Source organism: Notamacropus eugenii, chromosome 1 (genome assembly GCF_028372415.1).
Source record: "Notamacropus eugenii isolate mMacEug1 chromosome 1, mMacEug1.pri_v2, whole genome shotgun sequence".
NCBI classification, from domain to species: Eukaryota; Metazoa; Chordata; class Mammalia; order Diprotodontia; family Macropodidae; genus Notamacropus; species Notamacropus eugenii.
The window spans coordinates 399,995,405-400,015,866 of record NC_092872.1 but is presented as its reverse complement, the minus strand read 5'-3'; the positions used below and the strand labels follow the sequence as shown (position 1 = coordinate 400,015,866).

Sequence of the window (20,462 nt, the reverse complement as noted above, 5' to 3'; positions counted from 1 at the left end):
AGTCACTTTTTACAGGTGTTTTATGGGCTTTGGGGGGAAAACTAGAGTAGGTCCATCTTTCTACTCCACCATCTTGGCTTTGCCCCCTACATCTTTATTTTAGTGTCACTGTTTACCTATGTAATCTTATGTGTTTTGTTTTATGCATTTAAAAACATTGTTCTGAGAAGGGATTCATAGGCTTCACCAGACTGTCAAAGAGTTCCATGACACAAAAAAAGGCTAGGGACTCCTGATTTAGTTCAACCATTTATAGGGTTTAAGAACCCCTTCCACAGCTTTCCTTGGTAAATAATTGTCTAGCCTCAGTTTAAACCCCTCCAGCTATGAAGAGACTCATTTTCTCAAGAGGCAACCTATTCCAGTGTTGGACAGCTGCAGGTATTTTTTTCTTTTTTTGTACTGAGTGGTCTGATTCTTTATAACTGCCATCCTTTGGCACTCACTTTCTGTATAACAGCCCATCTGGTATTTAAAGAGAGGTAGCATGTCTCCCCTTTGCCTTCTCATTGCCAGCTTCTCCAACTATTCTTCAGATAAGTTGGTTTCTCACCACTCTGGTTGTCTTCCTCTACAGCAGCAGTCTCAAAGTGTGGTGTGGAAACTCCTGTGAGTTCCTGAGATCCTTTCACGGGGTTTACAAGGTCAAAATTATTTTCATAATATTAAGAAATCTTAATTTCAAATATGACAAATATCAGTAGATAAGTTCTTTGGGGGGTCCTTGATAATTTTTGAATTATAAATTTAATATATATAAAGTATAAATGGGTCTAGAGACTCAAAGACTTGAGAACTACTGCTTTAAAGACTTTCTAGCTTTTTACCTTTTTGAAATAAAATGCTATGAATTGAGGATGGTAATCCAGTTAGCAGTAGAGAAGAAATATGATGAGAAGGTCTCTTCCACAACAGTGAGATCTTCTGTATCTCCCAGGAAAAGACTACTGAACTGAAGTCTCTCTTCAGATAGGGAAAGGTCTACCAGACATATGCTTCTAGTTTCATGGGTTAATTCACCTCTGATCCTTCCCTATATATGAAACAGAGAGATGTAACTGAGGAGTTTCATAATATTCTGATTGCATTATCCATCATTATCACTGATTACTAACACAATGCTCTTTGTTTGAACCCAAAGGAAGGAAGTCTAGGGTGTTCATAGCTGTATACATAGAAAATCATGAGTGAGAGCAGGTCACAACTGCCCTTGAAGCAAGTGCCTGACTAGGGCTCTCTTCTCAGAGTTCAATTCATCATTAAACTAGGAAAATCGGTCACCGTGTCAATGGGGTTGTAATTTCCTCTACTGACAGGCAGCTGCTAGCACTGTTGTAACAGCTCCAGGGGGGAATAAATAGCATTCGTTCAATTCTCATTGATTGCATGGCATACATAGGAAACTCACTCAAGTGGAGAGGGCATTAATTTGAGGTGGAAGTTTTCATGTGAGTGTTAGCTACATTGTATTTTACAGCATTCCAGAAGGCCTTAAGCTAATAATGTTGCACTGTCTTGAGGCTGGAATAAATTAAGGCAACCTAGTCCATCTGTCCTTCAGTTTTCTTGGAAGGCAGGCAAGACCATTCAACAATATTGGAGTTTGCCAAGTAATATGCCAATCAAGGCAGATTTTGCAAAAATGTAACTTCTTACAGCGTGTCTTCTCTGTGCAAGTTTGACAGATAATATTGGCAACTCCCCTTTGAGTCCCATTGCAACCCAGTCTGCAAAGCACGGTTGAAGATACGTGGAATCAGAATTCCCCGATGGCTTAAACCTCACAAAATCAGTAATGAGTTGGGTGTTTGTTAATCATTCTTTTCATTCGTGAATATAGAGCTTTCGGCCCTTATCCCTATATGAAAGCAAGCTACCCTAGAGTCTTTGTGGTTTTGTGGCTCTGGCTTTTGTCCCTGGTCATCCTCACACCAACTTGTAGAACTTCCAAGTTGGAAGGGATGCCTTAGCCATCTAGTCTAACATGTGAAAAGAACCCTCACCCCAACACATCCAACAATTGGTCATGTAGCCTTGGCTTGCAGACCTCCAGTCTAAGATATGCCCCCTCCCCACCCCTGAGATATCTCATTCCACTCTTATAAACTGTTATAATTGTTAGGAAGCTTCTCCTTCCATCAAACTTTGACCTGCTTGTTTATCCCTTCTTTCTCTTGCTTCTAGCTCTGCCCTCTAGATTCAAATTTCTCGTATCTGAAAGCATTCAGGGCAGAATGACTAGACTTCTTTTATGCCTGATGTATTATTTTCCATAATGTTTCCTTATGGAAAACTACCTGGCCCACCTGCTGATCATGGCATTACTTTCATGTATTATCTCCATGGAAAGCCCACATAGTGGCCAACATAACTGGAAATGCTACAGATGCAGTAATTGACTATTTAATGCTTTACTCATCTCTGAGTGGCATGAAAAGTATCTAGCTATCAAAAAAGAAAGTAATCACCATAAGTATCTGCTAGGGGGAGAAATGAGAGAGATCCAGTGCCTGTTTAAACAGTTAGTCAAATGCATTTCATCTCATAATATCCATGGAGTCTCCTAGTAGGAATTTGGAAATTCTCTGCTTTCCTACGATTTCACAAGGAATTTTCAAGAGCCTTTACTCTGCTAGACATCCTTCTTCTGCTCAGGATCTTTCTGGTACCTGAGTGAAGGGGATGGCTATCTTCTTGGTGTTCAGGACAGTTTGGATGCACTTGTGGTTTTCATTATATGAAAGTTCATGGAAACCCTTGGGATATCCCAGTGTGCCCACGATTCTGCCTCCAGCAGCCATCAGCTGCTCTGCCAGAGCTAATGGTAAATGAATCTGGGGGTTCTCTTTGGCTATCTGTTTGGAATTCTTCTGTGATTGTAGGATCATAGACATAGAACTGGAACGGATATTACAGGTCATGTAATCCAACTCCCTTATTTTACCTTGGGACAGCAGTCTCTAGAGATAAAGTGACCAGACCAGTATCATATAGGTAGAAAATAGCAGAGAAAGGTTTGAACTGAGGTTCTGTAATTCAAAATCTGTAATTCTTTCTCCTGTCTCTATATATGTATAGGTAGGTATGTGTATATATGTATAGTCTATATATGGGTATATATGTGTGTATATGTGTATATATGTATATATACACATGTACATACATACATACATATACAGACTATACATATATGTATTTATATAGTATATTCTGTGATTATACATCCATCTGATTGCCTAAAAGGAACCTTCCCAGCATGGGGGTCACTTAGCATTTTTGTCATATACTGGGAACTTAATAAATGCTTGTCAGCTGATTGGTTTATGTGTAGACCATCCAGAAGACAGTGACTAAAAGGGTCACACTTCTTCAGCCTCAGTCTAAATATATATCCTTTTGTTTCATTAAGCCTTAGCCTGCCCTGTAGCTAGATGTGCAGTGGCTAACATCTTGGACCCAAAGTCAGGAAAATCTGAAGTCAATCAAGTCCCACCTTAGACACTTCTAGCTGTGTGAGCCTGGGCAAATTGTTTAATTTCTCCCAACTTCAGTTTCATCATGTGTAGGATGGGGAAGATAATAGCACCTAGTTCCCAAGGTGTTGTGAGAATCAAATAAGATAACATATATAAAATGCTTTGCAAACTGTAAAGTGCTATATAAATGCTAGCTATCTTAATTATTATCGTTACCATTACCATGTGGAAATCACCTGAGATAGAGCATTTCTATTTAGTAAAGCCACGTTTGCCTCTCAGGCATGCATCATGTTCTTAATTTGCTTACCTCAGTTGTCAAGATAGGTCTTGGATAACTATCCCATAATATTCGTTGGAGCTAAAGTAACAATGATCCTCTTCTTCTTCTCTCCCTCAGGGGGACATAATGCTGACCTCTGCCTAAGGTGTCCTTTGTGGCTCTAAGATATGTGAGGAAAGCAAGGTCATTCCCAGTCAGGAAAGGTAGTTTACCCAGGACTTGGCATTAAGCCAAGGCAAGGGTGACTCTGAGTTCTCCCGTATTGGCACATGCCCTTTAGAATACCCTCTGTGCCTGTATTGTGGCTTCTCCACTGGTCTAGACAATAGGGCCATTCAGCATGCACATAAATTAGATGTCCCTTCCCTTTGCACCTGCTTCCACAGAAGACCAGTGAGAAGGTTTCTTTTAATTCTGAGTATTTCCAACGCGTCCAATCCAGTGATTGGATCTTCAGTGATTACCGTTGAGAGAAGGGCCTTGCTGGATTCCAGGCAACCTCAGCTTTCTTCTACAAGTCGCTATGTCCCTAGAAGTGTTTTAAAAGGAGAGGCATGGCTTCTAGGGAAAGAGGGAGGTTTTAGTGAAGCCTCTCCCATGTCAGGAGCCCTAGTCCTTCTGTTACCAGAATAACATTTCCTGGAACTGAAATTATTACTCTGAAAGGGACTGAACTCTCCAGACATCAGCTTTCTGAGTAGACCTTGAACTCAGGAGGCTGGAATGTGTTTACTGCATTTCAGATAAATGTTGTATGTGCATAGGAGCAATGATGCTGTCTTACCACCAATTGATGGGCAGGTGGGGAGAATATTAATATAGTGCAGAATGATAGCTCAGAGCCACTAATCCAACATGTGAATGACTGCAGTTGCCAAAGTGATTTTCGCACAACCTGTACGTGTTAAGCCTTGTTCCAGATGTTTGTGTTTTCCAAACCCTGCAGCAATGGCCTAGAGTAACCGCTGATGAATTGGCTGCCATGGGGATCTGGATTTAACTTTCTCCGCTGCCCCTCAGGTTGGGTCACTGCCAAGGATACACTGCCAGGACCAGCAGGTGCAGATGGAGCTGTGTGGGTCTTGGACCTGCTCATGTTTTGGCCAGGAATATTCTAGGTTATCTTTTGCTTCATTGGTCTGCTTAGGGACTCGGGGAGATAGATAAGTAATCTTTCACACCTCAGCATGGGCCTTATCTTCCACACCATGAGCTGGAGATAATGATGCCTCCATCTTATCTGGATGTAGAACAGAATGAGAATGCAAGATGTTTTGGGGGCTTTTAGGAGCCATGATGGCAAGTATGCATGGAGAGACTAAGACTGCCAGAAACTTCTAACTCTCAGGGCAACCCCCAACCCAACTGGAAGTGTGCCAGAGCTTATACTGTGGATGAATACTTTCGAGCTCCACGTTTCATTCTATTAAGCATCTTACACATCCTGCCTCCCTTTCCTCAAAAGCAACAAGTCATGGTAAGAATTGGATCTTAATTCTCTGGTTCATCACAATTTTTTTTAAGTTGGTACCCTTGAGTGTTAACGTCTCTTGATGTGTAGCATATGTGGAAGTCAAAGGCACTCCAAGGAAAGGGGAAAGGCATAATGCATCATAGGTTTGGGTTTGGGAAATGAATTTAGAAGATGACATAATTTTATTCCCACTCTCTAACATGCCGCTTCCCTTAATTTCTTCTGACAGGAGAGTAGTTCATGTTTTTGATCACATAGTAATCAGTAACTTTGTTTGAATGGACACATAGTACCAAATTATTCATCCTCCCATCTATATTATGTGACAGTCATATTCCCAATAGAAGGAACTAAGTGGGAGGCATTTCCATTATACCTGAAGTGCAGGGGGTCTGGTTTCCTCAGCCTCCATCCCTCCTTTTACCTATGGCTCCCTTCCTCTTCTGAGAAAAACTCAACATGGCTGTTCACGTGTTCCCCTGTGACTGAGTCTCAAGGAATTGACCAGAGAACAAGGAGTCGATTCTCTCTCTGTGAATGTCTTTAAGAATATAAAATACTTTGTGCAGTAATCATAAATTAATACTGCCTAACTGGGACTGGGGAGGAGAATAAACAACTTCTCAAAAACTCCTGCCTCCACCATTTTCCCTCCTCCCCAACTCTTAGCCTAAATTCAATTTACCCATTATCCCTTGGGGAGCAGACCATGTAGCCTACTAGAGATGCCAGCTTTAGGGACCCATTCCATCCCTCAGGAAACCAGAGAGAAGAGCAGCTTGCCAGATCTTCTGTCCCCTAAGATCTTCCCCACAGGCAATCCCACTGAGCTTTACTCTGGCATAACTAAGTCACTCCTGGTACTCAGGATAGTTCTATACTATCACCAACCCTGTCTAGCAGCAGGTTAACCTCAGATAGAATCTCCTGTGGCCTGGGGGCCAGGGGTCTCAGTTTTTCAAGCGTAATAGGAATAATCAGGTAGGCATTTTCAGATTCCTGGAAGTTGGTCTTCCCTGTCCATAAATCTTGTAAATTCAGCTTATAAGTGTACAGGCTATGATTTCTGAATCTAAGAATTGCCTTAGCAGCCTCCAAAATTAACTCAATTTGCAAGGGTGCCCTTTCGCATCCTGATTAAGTTGTTCTGCTTTTCTGTCTTCATTGCATTTTGATTGTGGGGTAAAAGGGAGAGCATGCTTGGGGATGGGAGAGGGGTTTAAAGGGAGCAAAATAAGGTCACTCATACCTATAACTCTATGTATTCTCAAAGATAATTATTTCCTATTATGTTTAGGGAAATCAGAGTAGTATCCTTGCCTGTTCTTCATTCTTTATAGTACTTGTTACATATAATTCAGTTAAGGAGTCATCATCATTTTGCAGAAGAATATTCAGACTTTGGGTGTACCAGATCCCTTGATCTCAGCATTCTCAGCATTAAGCAGGCTGCTTTCTTGAATGATGCTGCCTGCTTGCTGGTTCTTTATTACCAGCCCACTAGCTCATCACCTCTTGCTTGGCGTTTCACCATTCCCTCCACTGCATCAGGGCTAACCTAGACTTCAGGTATACCTACTTGAATGGATCACCAGGCTTGTAAAAGTAGCTGCTCTCCAGAGGCAAATATTGAGTGATCTCCGTAGGAAGACGAATAGAGAGTGGATATTTTATGTACTGGTTGTTCAATGTGACTCTTCAAAGTAGGAAGGACCAGTCCTTTAAAAAAAAGGTTATCTTAGTAGCCATGTCTTGAAAGTGTGTATCCTAGCACTCCACAGAAGGAGGGAATAAAAAAGCATTTAAGTACTTATGATGTGCTCAGTTCTGAGCAAACAAATATAAAAGAGAGAAACAGTCTCTGATTCTTAAGAAGCTCACATTCTAATAGAGGGAAATAACATAGAAAGAGGATTAGGCTGCAGAGTAGATAGAGAGACCTGATTGTCTTTAGGGTGAGGAGGCAGAGCATATGGCAAGGCCTGGTGATCCAGAAGGTGCTGTAGCAGAGTAAATGGCAATGTCCAGTGCAGAGGTAGAAAGGGGACTGTACATAAGACAAAAGGACCACCGTCTAGAGCTGATGCTCTCAGTTTGGAAATCTGCAGATTCCTCTGTTGTTCCCTCTTTGCTCCAAGTTTACTAAGAAGCATTTCTTTTTAAATGTCCTAGTTCCATACCATCAGCCTAGAAAGTTCATAGGTTGTTAAACAGGAAAATTGAGTTGGCCTGACTAAGTAAAGGTTCCCTCAAAGAGAAGAGATAGGCTGGAGGCACAGACTTTGTGACCTTGTTGGAGCTGGGTAAATATTAAACTTTCCCTAGACTTTAAAACTGACATACCCTAAGACTAAGTGACTTTCCTATATCTTAATCTATCTTAGAGAGCCAAACAATCTAAGAAAGAAAGAAAAAGAGAATATTCCATCCCTTTTTGCTCCATGCCTTTTGGGATCTAGACCAGTTTCACTGTACATTTTAAGGCTACTTCTTCCATGCATTCATTTTGATGTCTTTTCATCTGGGAGACATTTTACACAGTCACCAGCCCATCCTGTGGGTTTTACTATTGATCCATGAGTCTGAAATGAAAAGATTGCAGCTGAACACTCAAGGCAGCCCGGGAGAAATCAAAGTGGTGGAGGAGACAGCACTGGACAAACAAAACAGAGTAGTACCTCCCACCCTAGATCCTGACCAAAGACAGGCTTTCCCCAGAACCCCAAATTCCTCACCAAATGGTTGTGACTCTACTTAGAAAACCCAAACTAATTTCTCCACAAGTGCTAGACAAGCCAAGACAAATTTTTAAATGATTTATTTATATAATACATTTTTCTCCTGAAGGTGCTATCTTTTTTTGTTTCTTAAAAATTTTTGTTAATGTTCCCAACCAGTGAATCCAAGTTATTCCTGAGTCCGCCCATCCAACAGTTTCTTCTGACTGGTTTTCTACTTGAGAAGGTCATTCTTGGATCTGAAAAGTGTTCTTGCTCAAATGGTTGGTGCCTTTGGCCAAAGTTTATGGGATAGAACAGTCAGCAACAATTTATAAAACACTTAATACGTGCCAGCCATTGTACAAAGTATCAGGAGTACGAAAAAAGGCAAAACCTGGTTAATTCCTTCAGTCATTGAGATCACATTCTAATTGAGAAGACAACATGCAAATAACTGTGCATGTCAGAAATATAGATATCTATATGGGGAGGGAGGAAGAAGAGAGAGGAAGAGAGAGACAGAGCGAGAGCGAGAGCGAGAGAGAGAGAGAGAGAGAGAGAGAGAGAGAGAGAGAGAGAGAGAGAGAGAATGAATATGGAAGATAATCTCAAAGGGAAAGACCTGAAAGTGTGGGTGAGCTCAAGGAATGGTTCCTATACAAGGTGAGATTTAAGCTGAGTCTTGAAGAAAACCAGGGAAACTAGGAGTCATCAGTAAAGAGGGACAGCCAGTGCAAATGAACAGTCAAGAGATGGATTGTAGTGTGTGAGAAGCCACAAGGCCAATGCAACTGGATTATCTATAATGCATAATGGGCATGGAGGAGAGTAAAATGTAAAAAGACTGGAAAGATATGTACAGGGTAGGTTGTGAAGGGCATTAAATGCCAGAGGATGTTATATTTGGAGTTCAGGAATTAGCTGAAATTTATTGAGTATGGTCAGACCTGTGCTCTGGAAGATGGATTGGAGTGGGGGGAGACTTGGGACAAGGGTACCAATTAAATGACCCAAGCAAGAGGTGATGGGAGGTGGTTGTGTGAATGGAAAAAAAAGGGGACATCCAGAAGCCAGGCTGCAAAGATAAAAAGCAAGATTTCAATTTGAGTTGAGGATGACACCAAGGTTTTGAACCTTAGGTACCTGGGGTGTTGGTGGTATATATAATAGGAAATTTAAGAAGAGGGGAAGGTTTGGTGGTGACTGGCATAGAATGTCCTTAGGAAAAATAAAAGCTTAGAACAATATTAACAGGGAGACAAGCATAGATTTTATGGAAAACTTCAGAAGTCTACAGTACAGAGAAGCTAATGGATGCCCTAATAACGTAATAGAATAATCTAGGCTATAAAACTCTAATGCTGTATCACTGCAGCACCGTAACTAATAGAGTCAAGAGGTCTGCATTCAAGTTCTAACTCTGTCACTTAATTTCCTGTGTAACCTTCAGCAAGTTATTTAACCTCTCCAAGAGTCAATTATCTTATCTGTAAAAGTTGATATCAGCGCTGTGTGCCCGCATGTGGTTGTTATGAGAATTAAATTAGATAATGTACATGAAGACTCAGAAAATTATAAAAGCACTGTAACATAAACAATTGCTAGCTGCAGCGTAAAACTAAATGAGTACCTTGGGATTTTGTCCATTAGCCAAGTCATGGATAGTTTTATGTATCACTCAGTGTGCTGGCTTATATGTCTAGAGAATACATAGTCAGTTTCCTCACCTGTACACTTAGTTAAATTCAATAAGTGTTACATAGTTACTATATGCAAGGCATTGTACTATTTTCTAGGAAGAAACAAATACAAAACAGGTCCCACCTTCAAGGACCTTACATGCCAGTGGGGTAAGGCTAAAATACAACTTGTGCACAAATAAGTACATGATTTGAGGAGGGACTAGATGAATACCAGTGAGATAGGAAGTGAGCTATCAGGAAAGGCTTCCTGAAAAAGGTGGCACCTTTTCTGAGCCATAAGGGAAGATACCTGTTCAAAAGTTTGCAGTTGAGGATGAAATGCATGGGAGATAGTTTTCAGAATACATGAATGTGGAAGATGGGCTGTTTGGGCAACAGCAAGTGAGCCAGCTTAGCTGCATGATAGAATATGTGAAGGGGAGTCATGTAAAATAAGCCTAGAAACGTTGGTCAGAGCCAGTTTCTAGATGGCTTCAAATGCTCAGCTGGAAGGCTTATATTTTATCCTACAGAGAATGGGAAGGCACTGAAGGTTGTTCAGGAGACAAGGAAGAGCTTATTGAAAGATTATTTTGCTAGCTTTGTTGAGGATGAATTGGAGAGGGGAGAAATTGGAATTAGGGAGACCAATTAGGAGATTGTGTATGTGTGTGTGTGTGTGTGTGTGTGTGTGTGTGTGTGTGTGTGTGTATGTTCATCCTTCACTGCCGAAGAAGACCATGTCATCAGAGAAATGATGACATGACTTGCACTTGACTTTGTTTTTGAGTGAGGAAGGGCTGTGCAGGTCACCAGCCTCACTTTCCTGCAGAGCCATCTGAATCCAGTGACCGATATTCATGAGGATGATTGGAGATGATCCAGGATAAGGCAGTTGGGGTTAAGTGACTTGCCCAAGGTCACACAGCTAGTGAGAGTCAAGTGTCTGAGGTGAGATTTGAACTCAGGTCCTCCTGACTCCTGCACTGGTGCTCTATCCACTGCACCACCTAGCTGTCCCAGGAGATTGTAACCTAAGTCAGATGGAGACTGAAATTCCATTTCAGTGAATAGACAGTGATTGGCCCATGAAAGTAGGTATGTGACCCCTATCAACTCCATATCTCTCATGTTCCTTTGATCACAGATAGATCTTAGTTTAGGAGTTTCTGAATACAGCCTATGGTCACCACTCTATGACTTGTCTGGTCACTTACCAGGGGGTTAGATAGCCCCTTTGACATTAGGGTCAGACAAGTTAAACCTCCTTTAAACAACTATCCCTCTCAAGAGGAAATAAGTTTTTGTTTTGTAATATCTGTTTTGTTGTATCTGTTATCCTGTCCTGGGGTAAATTTATTAAGAAAATAATTTTAGAACAAAGAACCTTGAAATAATGTCCCTCCTAGAATGGACTCCAAGCTTGCCACTCAGATATTTGCAACACCCACCCTATCTGTGAACCAGACCCTCAGCCAGGGGCAAGACTCCAAGACCTTAGGATCTATGATCCAGAAAACTTGGTGGACTGGTCTTCCCAAACTGTAGGAAACACTCTATCAAAAACCATTCCCTGTCAGTGTAGAGAGGAAATAAGGGACAGTGGAGCAAACACTGTGACTGTAGGATCAGAAAGAGTTGGGTGCAAATCCTGCTTCTGACATTATACATGAAACTTTAAGCAAGTCACTTAACATCCTTGTTTAGTGCCACAGAATTTCCTTCCAAGTCTAGAATCCTATAAATGATGGTGGCAAGTGGCTTTTCTTTTTGGAATTCCTAGATCCCTAAATTCCCAAATTGGAAGCTGTTGAATATGTGGATATATATGATTTATTGTTTATATATTTGTTGAGAAATAGAAATCATTCCCAGGGTGGAATAACAAAATAGAGCATTAAACTTGGAGTCAGAAACATCTGGCCTCCATTCTTCCTTCAGATACTTACTTAGCTGTATGACCATGGGCAAGTTACTTAACTTTGATCAACCTTAGCTTCCTCATCTATAAAAGGTTGCTAGTAATAACATCTACTCCAGAGGGCTATTGTGAGGATCAAATAAGTTAATGTTTATAAAGCACTTTGTAAAACAGAAAAATAGATAGTTGGATGAATGAATAGATGGGTAGAACAGAGAGAGAGAGAGAGAAAGAGATGGATGGGTCAATAGATGGATAGACAGGAAGATAGATGAATGGATGGATGGATGGATGGGTCAATAGATGGATAGACAGACAGGAAGATGATAGATAGATGGATAGATAGATGAATGGATAGATGGATATTGGCTGTTATTATCATAAGCATTGGTGTATTAGGCTATATGTACCTGTGACTGTTTCTTGTGTTATTTGGCCTGTGTGATCATGTTTTGTTTTGTGTGTGTGTGTGTGTGTGTGTGTAGTTTCATTCTTTTCTTTGTGTTGCCAATGTCTAGAACATAGAAGACACTTACTAAATGCTTGTTGATGGCTTGATTTGAAGGTTTTCTGGATGACCTCATGGTTATAGCTTTTCCCCTAAGAACGGCAGAAATAATTGGAGCTTTTCTGCCCACCAAAGCTTAGCCTTCTTCTGGCAATTACAAGGATTAGTTTATAAACCCTTCCTCTGCTTCCAGGCTTCTCAATGCCAACAAGATCAACTGTCTACGGGTAAACACATTCCAAGATCTGCATAACCTCCACCTGCTCTCCCTGTATGACAATAAACTGCAAACCATCAGCAAAGGTCTCTTTGCTCCTCTTCAATCCATTCAGACACTGTGAGTACATGGGCCCTGGCAGTGTGGGTCTGGGAAGATCTCCAAGCACATGGGAACCTAAAGCAGACACTCAGCTGACCATGAGCACACCAAAACCCAGTCACCAAAGCCACCAAGACATAGGATTAATGTGCTCTCCTAGCAGATTAGCATTCAGCCTGCCAGCTCTGCAACACCTCTTAGTTAGCCATTCATTACAAAGACTAGAGAGACATCTTAATGTTTTTAAGTGAACTATTAAGAGCTGCAGACAAATCCTGGCCCCATATTTAAAGACCCAAGCCCTGGGGCTAGATTTCCTACACATGTCCCAGCCTGGTTTTCAGCCACAGCTTTTAAGTCTAGAGAGGAAATACAAAATAGTGAATGCTAGATCTGGAGTCAGGAAGACCTGGATTTGTTTCTAGCCGAAGACCTTTAATCCTGCGTTTAACCTCTCTAGGCCTCGTATGTAAAATGAATATAACTACACCTACGTTAGAGGGCTCTTATGAGGAACACATAAAATAATGTATTTTAAGTGCTTTGCAGACCTTACAGCACTGTTTAAATGTGAATTTAACACAATGCCTAAGTTATAGGAAGTGCTTCATAAATATTTGTTGACTACTAATTGAATTATTTATAATGTGGAAGCCTTCTGAGGTTGTTTTGGGTCATACATGTTCTCGCAGGAACCAGGCGCAGGTCCTAAGAACTAAAGCCTCGCTTAGCTGTAAAGAATTCCATGGGTTTGGGAGAGAGTAAGAAATGCATTCTGCCACAGGAGCCATGCACAGCTAGAGAGTACATGAGGGGCTTCTAGGATGGGTGAGACTGGAGGATGAGTACCTGGAAAGTAGCTGCCTGCTTTTCCCGTGTTTGCCGTTTCTATGTGATAGGCTTCCTAGTGCCCCCTCCATAATTCTTGTCTGAAAGCAGGTCCCCACCTTTATGTATCCTCGCTCCCTCCCATCTCTGGCAGGGGGCAAGAGTGGTGGGAGTCTGGAATTCTATTATTCCAGCACAAGAGGGGAGAGCAATGGGGCGTGGCATCACAGGTCATTCCTAATTAACCGCCCTGTCTCTCTCTCAGACATTTAGCCCAAAACCCATTTGTGTGCGACTGCCACTTGAAGTGGCTGGCTGACTACCTCCAGGATAACCCAATCGAGACGAGTGGGGCCCGCTGCAGCAGCCCAAGGCGCCTCGCCAACAAGCGCATCAGCCAAATCAAGAGCAAGAAGTTCCGCTGCTCAGGTAATCGGGTTATACTGGCCAGGGCCACGCTTTTCAATGCAGAAATCAGCCGCCCCAGAGAGGCCGCTAATCCAATCTGCAGGACAGTATGTGCTGTAATGGATCCTCACGGAGCATCTTTGCAAATTAAATTGGAGAAATTTGGTTAGCCCTCCAGAAAACCAATTACCTTATGGATTTAAAAGAAAATACACACACACACACACACACACACACACACACACAGCTGGGCTGAGGGGGTGGGAGAATGGATGGGGAAGTAAAGGAAAAGGAAAACATAATTGGGAACCAGGGAAAGGGTAGCATCTGTATGCATATGTTTTAATGTCCTCATGGTTTGCTTTTAAAAGGAAAAGTGCACTCCCCAAAGAGCAGAAATTAAAATCAGATTGTTATCCCAAGCCAGGATATAAATTATACTCAGTAATCTCTGGGGCCTTCAGTGCAGTTGTTCATTTCCCATTCTACTGGATTCCCTGCCCTGTCCCCAAACCTAGACAGGTGTTAGGTTATTTATCAGGTATATGGGAAGAGGAGAAGGCTTGCTTTGAAAGCCGTGTCCTGGATCTCTAGTTTTTAACTTGTCCTGCACTGCTCTGGAGCCAGCTCAGCTGGTCTTGGAGCACCCCCTGAAGGGACAACAGGGCACAGCCAAGTCTCTTAGCCCATCATGGTTGAAAGAAAAATAGCTCTTATTGACTGAATAGCCAGACAAGTGTGTGGATAAAAATTACTATCATTTATGTCTTTTTTCTGCTGGAAAAATCACCATGATAGATTGTGCTCCCAGTGGTGAGAGATTGATAGCATGAGGTGCTAAGATTGCATGTGGACAACTCTAGCAATCTGTATCATCAAGAAAAGCTCTCTTCCCCCACTCCTTCACATCCTCCCCCCCTCATCCTCTTTCTCCTCCTCCTTCCTAAGAGTTTCCTCTTGAGATTAGCTTTCTTTGAGTGTTCATGAACTAGTCACTAGAGAAAAGGACTTCCCTAGTAACTAGAAACCTGCAAACTGCGAGCAGCTTTATCTTGCTTCGTGGGCATTGTTTTTGTTATCTGTGTCAGACCTTTCAGTACTATTCCCCAAGTGGAAACATGAAGATTTTCTTAACCTAATACACTAGGAGAACCTAGGGTCTGTTTCCCTGTTATGAGAATTTTGCTGCAATTTGCTTATACTATAAAGCTCTGGCACCCAGAGCATGAGTATTTGTGACCAAAATTCTGACCACATTAATTATGCCCTCTCTCATGCTGGCACCAGATCTCACAAGCCCCTCCCTGACAACCCTACCCCCTGAGCTCTTTCCTAAGCCAATCAGATTCTCACAGTGGAAAACCTTCTCCTCTAAACTCCTGGCTGCTACCTCACACAGGCCCATCCTTTTCTGGGGGCCTGAAGAAGTGGTGACTGACACCAGCATCCTTCCGCCTACTCACACCTCCCTCCTGCCAAGCCTGAACTGATCTAATTAAGTGTTCTAATCTAAATAGCTCTTGGACACTCAAACCCAGAGGTTAAGATTGGAATATGTGGGGAGAAGATGAGGAGAAGGATAGAATGCCATCTGCCAGCTGTAATCTCTCTGCCTCTGATGGGGCTGACATTAGCTTTATAGTAAAGACATGTTAGTGGAGATCTGGAGTCAATAAGTAGCAGCCTTCCTGAAATAAGAGAAAGGAGAGACCAATTTAGCTAGTTCCAAGGAATGCCACTACCCTGGAACACAGGGATAATAAGAATAGGCATGAATATATTATTTCATTATTGGGTCAGATCCTCACATTTTGGAATTCCATATAGGAAGTGTTGTTGTTTAGTTGTTTCAGTCATGTCTGACTCTTCGTGATCAAAAATGGGGATTCTCTTGGAAGAAATAGTGGCGTAGTTTGTCATTTCCTTCTCCAGCTCATTTTACAGATGAGGAAACTGAAGTAAACAGGGTTAAGTGACTTGCCTAGAGTCACACAGCTAGAAAGTTTCTCAGGCCAGATTTGAACCCAGGTCTTCCTGAATCCAGGCCAGGTGCTCTCTAGGAAGTAACCTTAGATTTTTGGAGATGGGTCTTCCTTCTTTAAAAGTTTTTGCCTTTGGTCTTGTCGCCCTGAAAGGCAGCATACTATAATTCAACACAAAACAGATTTCAAGGCAAGTCACAACGAGTTGGACATGACTGAAGAAAATGACTGAACATATAAGCTGGAAAGCATCTAGAAAGGAGGGTAAATGGGATGACAAAAGACCATGAGTCCATATCACATGAGGATCATTTTAAAAGACTTGAGATGTTTGAATCTGGAGACGAAAAGACCCAGGGAGGATATTATCTTTAAGGAAGGCCTACAAGCAAAAGCTAAAGGATCATGTGCCCAGTATGTCAGAATGAGGATTCCTTTTAGGTATATGTTGAACTAGATGGTCAGTGAAGTGCCTTTGAACTCTCAAAGTCTGTGCTTCTTTCCTATGTAAGAAAATTTAGGTGCCACCAATTCCCAATTATCTAAGAGGGTGGGGTTGGGAGGGAAGCAGGGAGAAGTCAAGGCTGAGAAATAAATTGTCTCCCTTTCAGTTCCCTCTTCAGATCAACTTTTACATTATAATTGCTAAGAAGGAAACAGAACAGACTGGCCCTGGTCAATCAGATTTGAATTTTCCCTTTTTCTGTCTGCCTCTCTTTTCTGGTAGAGGTGATAATGAGCAGTCATATTATTAGTGGTGAGACTAAGGGAGCAAGAGAAGGGGAAATGGAGCAGACTGTCCGTACCTAGCTCCTGATTAATAAAAAGTTTGAGTTGCTGGAGACCAGAAAGCTGAATATTCCTTCCAAAGGAAACACCCTCAAATCGAGCTAGGAGTCTGAGGTTCTGAGCAGGTTCAGAGGGACCCTGAGGATTAGGGGCCTTTATGTAACAAGAAGACAAGGCTACCTAAAAGCCTAATCAGCCTCCTCAGTTGGTTGATTAATGTTTATCGGGCTTTTAATAAGCAAGACTTTATACCTCCTAGAAATACACAATTTGCACATTGCAGATATTATAGCAGATGAGAAGAAAGAAAGAGAGAAATAGAGGAAAAGAAGGACATGTTGACAACTAAAGATTGAGTCCTCAAGTGACTTCACTGCCCCGAAACCAAGGCATTCCCAAATCAGAAAGTAGAGAAGATACTGGGCAACACTGATTGTATGATATAGGAAGCTCTGTGTCTGAAATTATCGGGTTTCTAAGAGACACTAGCAGAAAAAGAAGGGCAAGTGACAGATATTAAGTTTGACAGATAATAACTCTTCATTTTACTTTTCCCTAAAAGCTCCCCTATTGAAAAGATGGGTGATTTAATTAAAGCCCAATTAGGGTTCTGCTTCTGAAACTTGGAAAGCCATTCCTTGGCTGGGCCACATCTGGTTTCCTAGCTGTCTCATCTCTGCTTTTCAATATCAGCAACATCCGGTGCCTGGGGCTGATATCAGGTTAGAGGTGAATGCTGGTGGTTTGTGTAATCTGGGCATCAGATTAAGCCCTTCTGAAAAACAATGGTCTGGCTGGCTGAGAATCTAAAAGCTATTCCTAGAATAAGATATGTTGCATTTAAAGGCTGTCTGCTGTGTATTATTTTCCCTCTCTGGTACAGGCATGTATATGAAATAATACTAGGTTTGGGGAAAAATACCTTGGGTCTACCCAATTTGAAGGCTGTTTGATTGCTGGATACATCAAATAGTAAGATGATTCCAATGGAATCACAATATGTTAGAACAGGAAGGGAAGAGGCCATGGAGATCATCTGGTCCTGTCCCCCTCATTTTTCAGAAGAGAGAACTAAGGTTCAAGGAAAAGATGTGACTTGTCCAAGGTCATACAGCAAGATCAAAAACTCGGATTTGAACTCAGTCCTTCTAACCCTTGATTAGTGTTCTTACCACCGTAATTCATTACTCATTTTGTTTTCTTCGTGGAGAAGCAAAAAAAGAAGCAAGATGAAGTGATAAGGTTTTATCACGTGAAGATAAGGGTTTTTCCCTAGTCTTGGTGTTGCTAGCATCCTCTCTCCTTCAGATGTTGATTTTAGAGTCATGTGACCAAAGAATTCCCACATTCAAAAAGAATTTCAAAGCTGTCTCTGATGCTTACCATGTATGTCACCTTCGACAAATCACTCAACTTCCCACAATTTCCTAATCTGTAACATTAGGAGGTTGGAGGAAATGGCATCTGAAGTCCCATTCAGCTCTAGATCTCTGACCCAATGAGAATCATAGGCCAGGAGAAAGCCAAGCGTGAAGAAGGCTTAACTCCAGAGCTCCACTGTAGTGTGTCTGAACTTCCTAGAGGCCTGATTTTTCTCCTGTGTGAGAGCTCCACATATCTGGGGGACTTCTCCAAGGATATCCCCAATCTGCCAGGACTCCTGAGAAACAAATGACTGGATGATCCAGAACCAAAGCCAGAACCTTTTCAGGAAGTATTAGGTAGTCTTAGAACCTATCTCCACAGAGAAGATCAATTTCATTTGTAAAATTTCAGATCTTAATGACATAGTCAAGTAGAGAGCATCTCCTAAGAAAAAGAACCCCATGGGGATAGTTCCTGAACAGCTAGAAATATGTTGGCAGAGAATGAGTAAACCCTCAATGGCTCCTTCATCACTTGTGGGTAATGGTTTTAATAGTGACTTCCCAGTTCCTGGAACAATACACACATACACACGCGCACATTTGTGCTTGAGTGTGTGTGTGTGTATGTTTCATATTTTTTATATTCATATATATTTTTGTATTTAAGCATCAAAATTAAGAATAAATGGAAAAATCTAAAGAGAAATATCTGTACCTAAATTTTTAGGAAAAGATAACTTGGTTCAACCTGTACATATATGGGAAAAAAAAATACAACATAGTTTCCAGTGCCAGGTTTTAGAATCTAAGAATCTGGCTTCAAATCCTAACTCTGTTACTTTTTAGTCTTGAGCAAATCTCTTTCCCTCCTTGAGTCTAAGTTTCCTTCTCTGTAAAATGAGGGAGTTTGAGCAAGATAATCTTAAATGTCCCTTCCAGCTCTAAATACTATGAGTCCCTCTATTCTCAAATGGTTATGGCCCATGTGAATCTATTTTCTTTCCTTCATCAGTTCTAAATATACTGGACAGTTCTGTGGGCCAGGGGGTGATATCCCATAAAAGATAGTGTTTGGGAGATAGATGTGCCTGTTGAATTTCTTGAGTCCCAACAAGTACTAAACCTCTCATTCCCAACGTGGAGACCCTGGTCTGTCTCCCAATGTTATTTTGCAACACCACTTCTCTCCCAGTCCCACACCTCCAATTGATCTCAAGGAAGAGGGGAAAATATTGTAAAGCAGTGGTGGAATACCCGTAATTGTTTCAGGGAGACCTCTGAACTTAGAAGTGATGAGACAGTAGTTTGTCTAGGAAGAATCTGGCATAGGTCTGGGGAGGAAGTGAAGGGTAAAATGATAAAATGCATGAGCTGATCTTTGTCAATAATAATTGGGACCACTTATTGAGAGAGCACATTTCTCTTTTCAAGTGCTGTTCATGTGAATTGCCTGGCTTCATCCTACTCTGTATTCCTGTGAGGTAAGGAAGCCTGGGAATAATTTCACAGTTAGGAAAAGTAGGGAACAGAGTGGTATGTCATTTGTTTATTTCTATTTACCAGATTTTTACTGTCATAGTGTTTCTATTGGGAAATGTCTATTGTTTTATGTGAGAAGAGGAGTTGACAGGGAGGCATTTGCTGCTATCGCGCAAGGGGAACGGGGTCTCATTATCTGTGAAATTTGGAAACTACTCAGGATAAATTCCTGCTGCTCTAGATTCCTTTTCAGCTCATTCATAAATAGTTTCAATGGGAGTGGGGGACAGGGGGTCAAAGATTCAGGCCTGGGGCTGTGATGTACCCAGATGGCCAGCTGAAGGCCCCCCCAGCAGCTGGCGCAGTCTTGTAAATGTCTTCTTTCGGCCTGAAATGTTCCCACCGGGAGGGATTGAGGTCAACTCCAAACCTTCCAAGTTTGTGTATCTAACAAGCCTCCATCCCCACTGCCACCTCTGTGCATCCGCCACTGGGTGGAAAGGGGGGCAGCCTGTCTGTTGTCCTTGGAAGCCCTTCACAAGGAGCCTCCTGTGATGCACTAACAGGCCCCCAGCAGCTCCTGGCCTCTGCTGAGGCCGAGTGACCGAGCCTCGTGCAGCCAGTGGCCAGCCAGGCTCGCGCTTCCTCTCCACGCTGCTTCCTCTGAGCTGAGCGCTCCTCTCCTCTCTGTGATGCTGCTGCCTAACCTTGACTCTGACTGGCCACGGGGCTTTCCTTTGTGCTTGATCTAACCATGTGGTGGAATGATAGAAACAGAACATGGTTCTGTCAAGCACCGCGGAAAGCTCCGTGCTTTTCTGCAGCATGGCCCAGCGCCTCCTCGCCTCCTCCTTCTCCTCCTCCTCCTGCTGTGCTCCTCCGCCACCGCCGCCGGGGACTCTTCTCTTCTCTGCTCCGGAGCACCGCTGGGAATGCCGTCTCCACCGACCTCAGGCCTTGCCACAGCCAAGACGATCCGGGCTTCCGCCTCTCAGTCTCCTACCCATCCACATATCTATCCCTCCACCAAGCAGGGCACGGCACTGGAGGGGACTCGAAGGATGAATCGAGGAAATGCATGGGCCAAGTTTTGTCCACCGTAATGGGACCATTTATTTAGGGAACATTCATTTCTAAGTGGTATACCTGTGAATTCCCTGACATTGTTTATTGTGTTCTTATTGGGTGGGAGGTGGGGAGAGAAATGGGAATTATTTTGCAGGTAG

At 42.3% G+C, this 20,462-nt stretch overlaps 1 protein-coding gene across 2 annotated transcripts in view; it reads left to right on the top strand.

Annotated features, from left to right (window-relative positions):
* The window catches only part of SLIT3 (slit guidance ligand 3), a 796,526-nt gene that overhangs the window by 657,221 nt on the left and 118,843 nt on the right, over positions 1-20,462 (top strand). For both annotated transcript variants that reach the window (XM_072630930.1, XM_072630932.1), the window contains 2 exons: positions 12,258-12,401; positions 13,477-13,640. In XM_072630930.1, the coding sequence (XP_072487031.1) occupies positions 12,258-12,401; positions 13,477-13,640 (308 nt within the window). The remainder of the gene's footprint in view (positions 1-12,257; positions 12,402-13,476; positions 13,641-20,462) is intronic.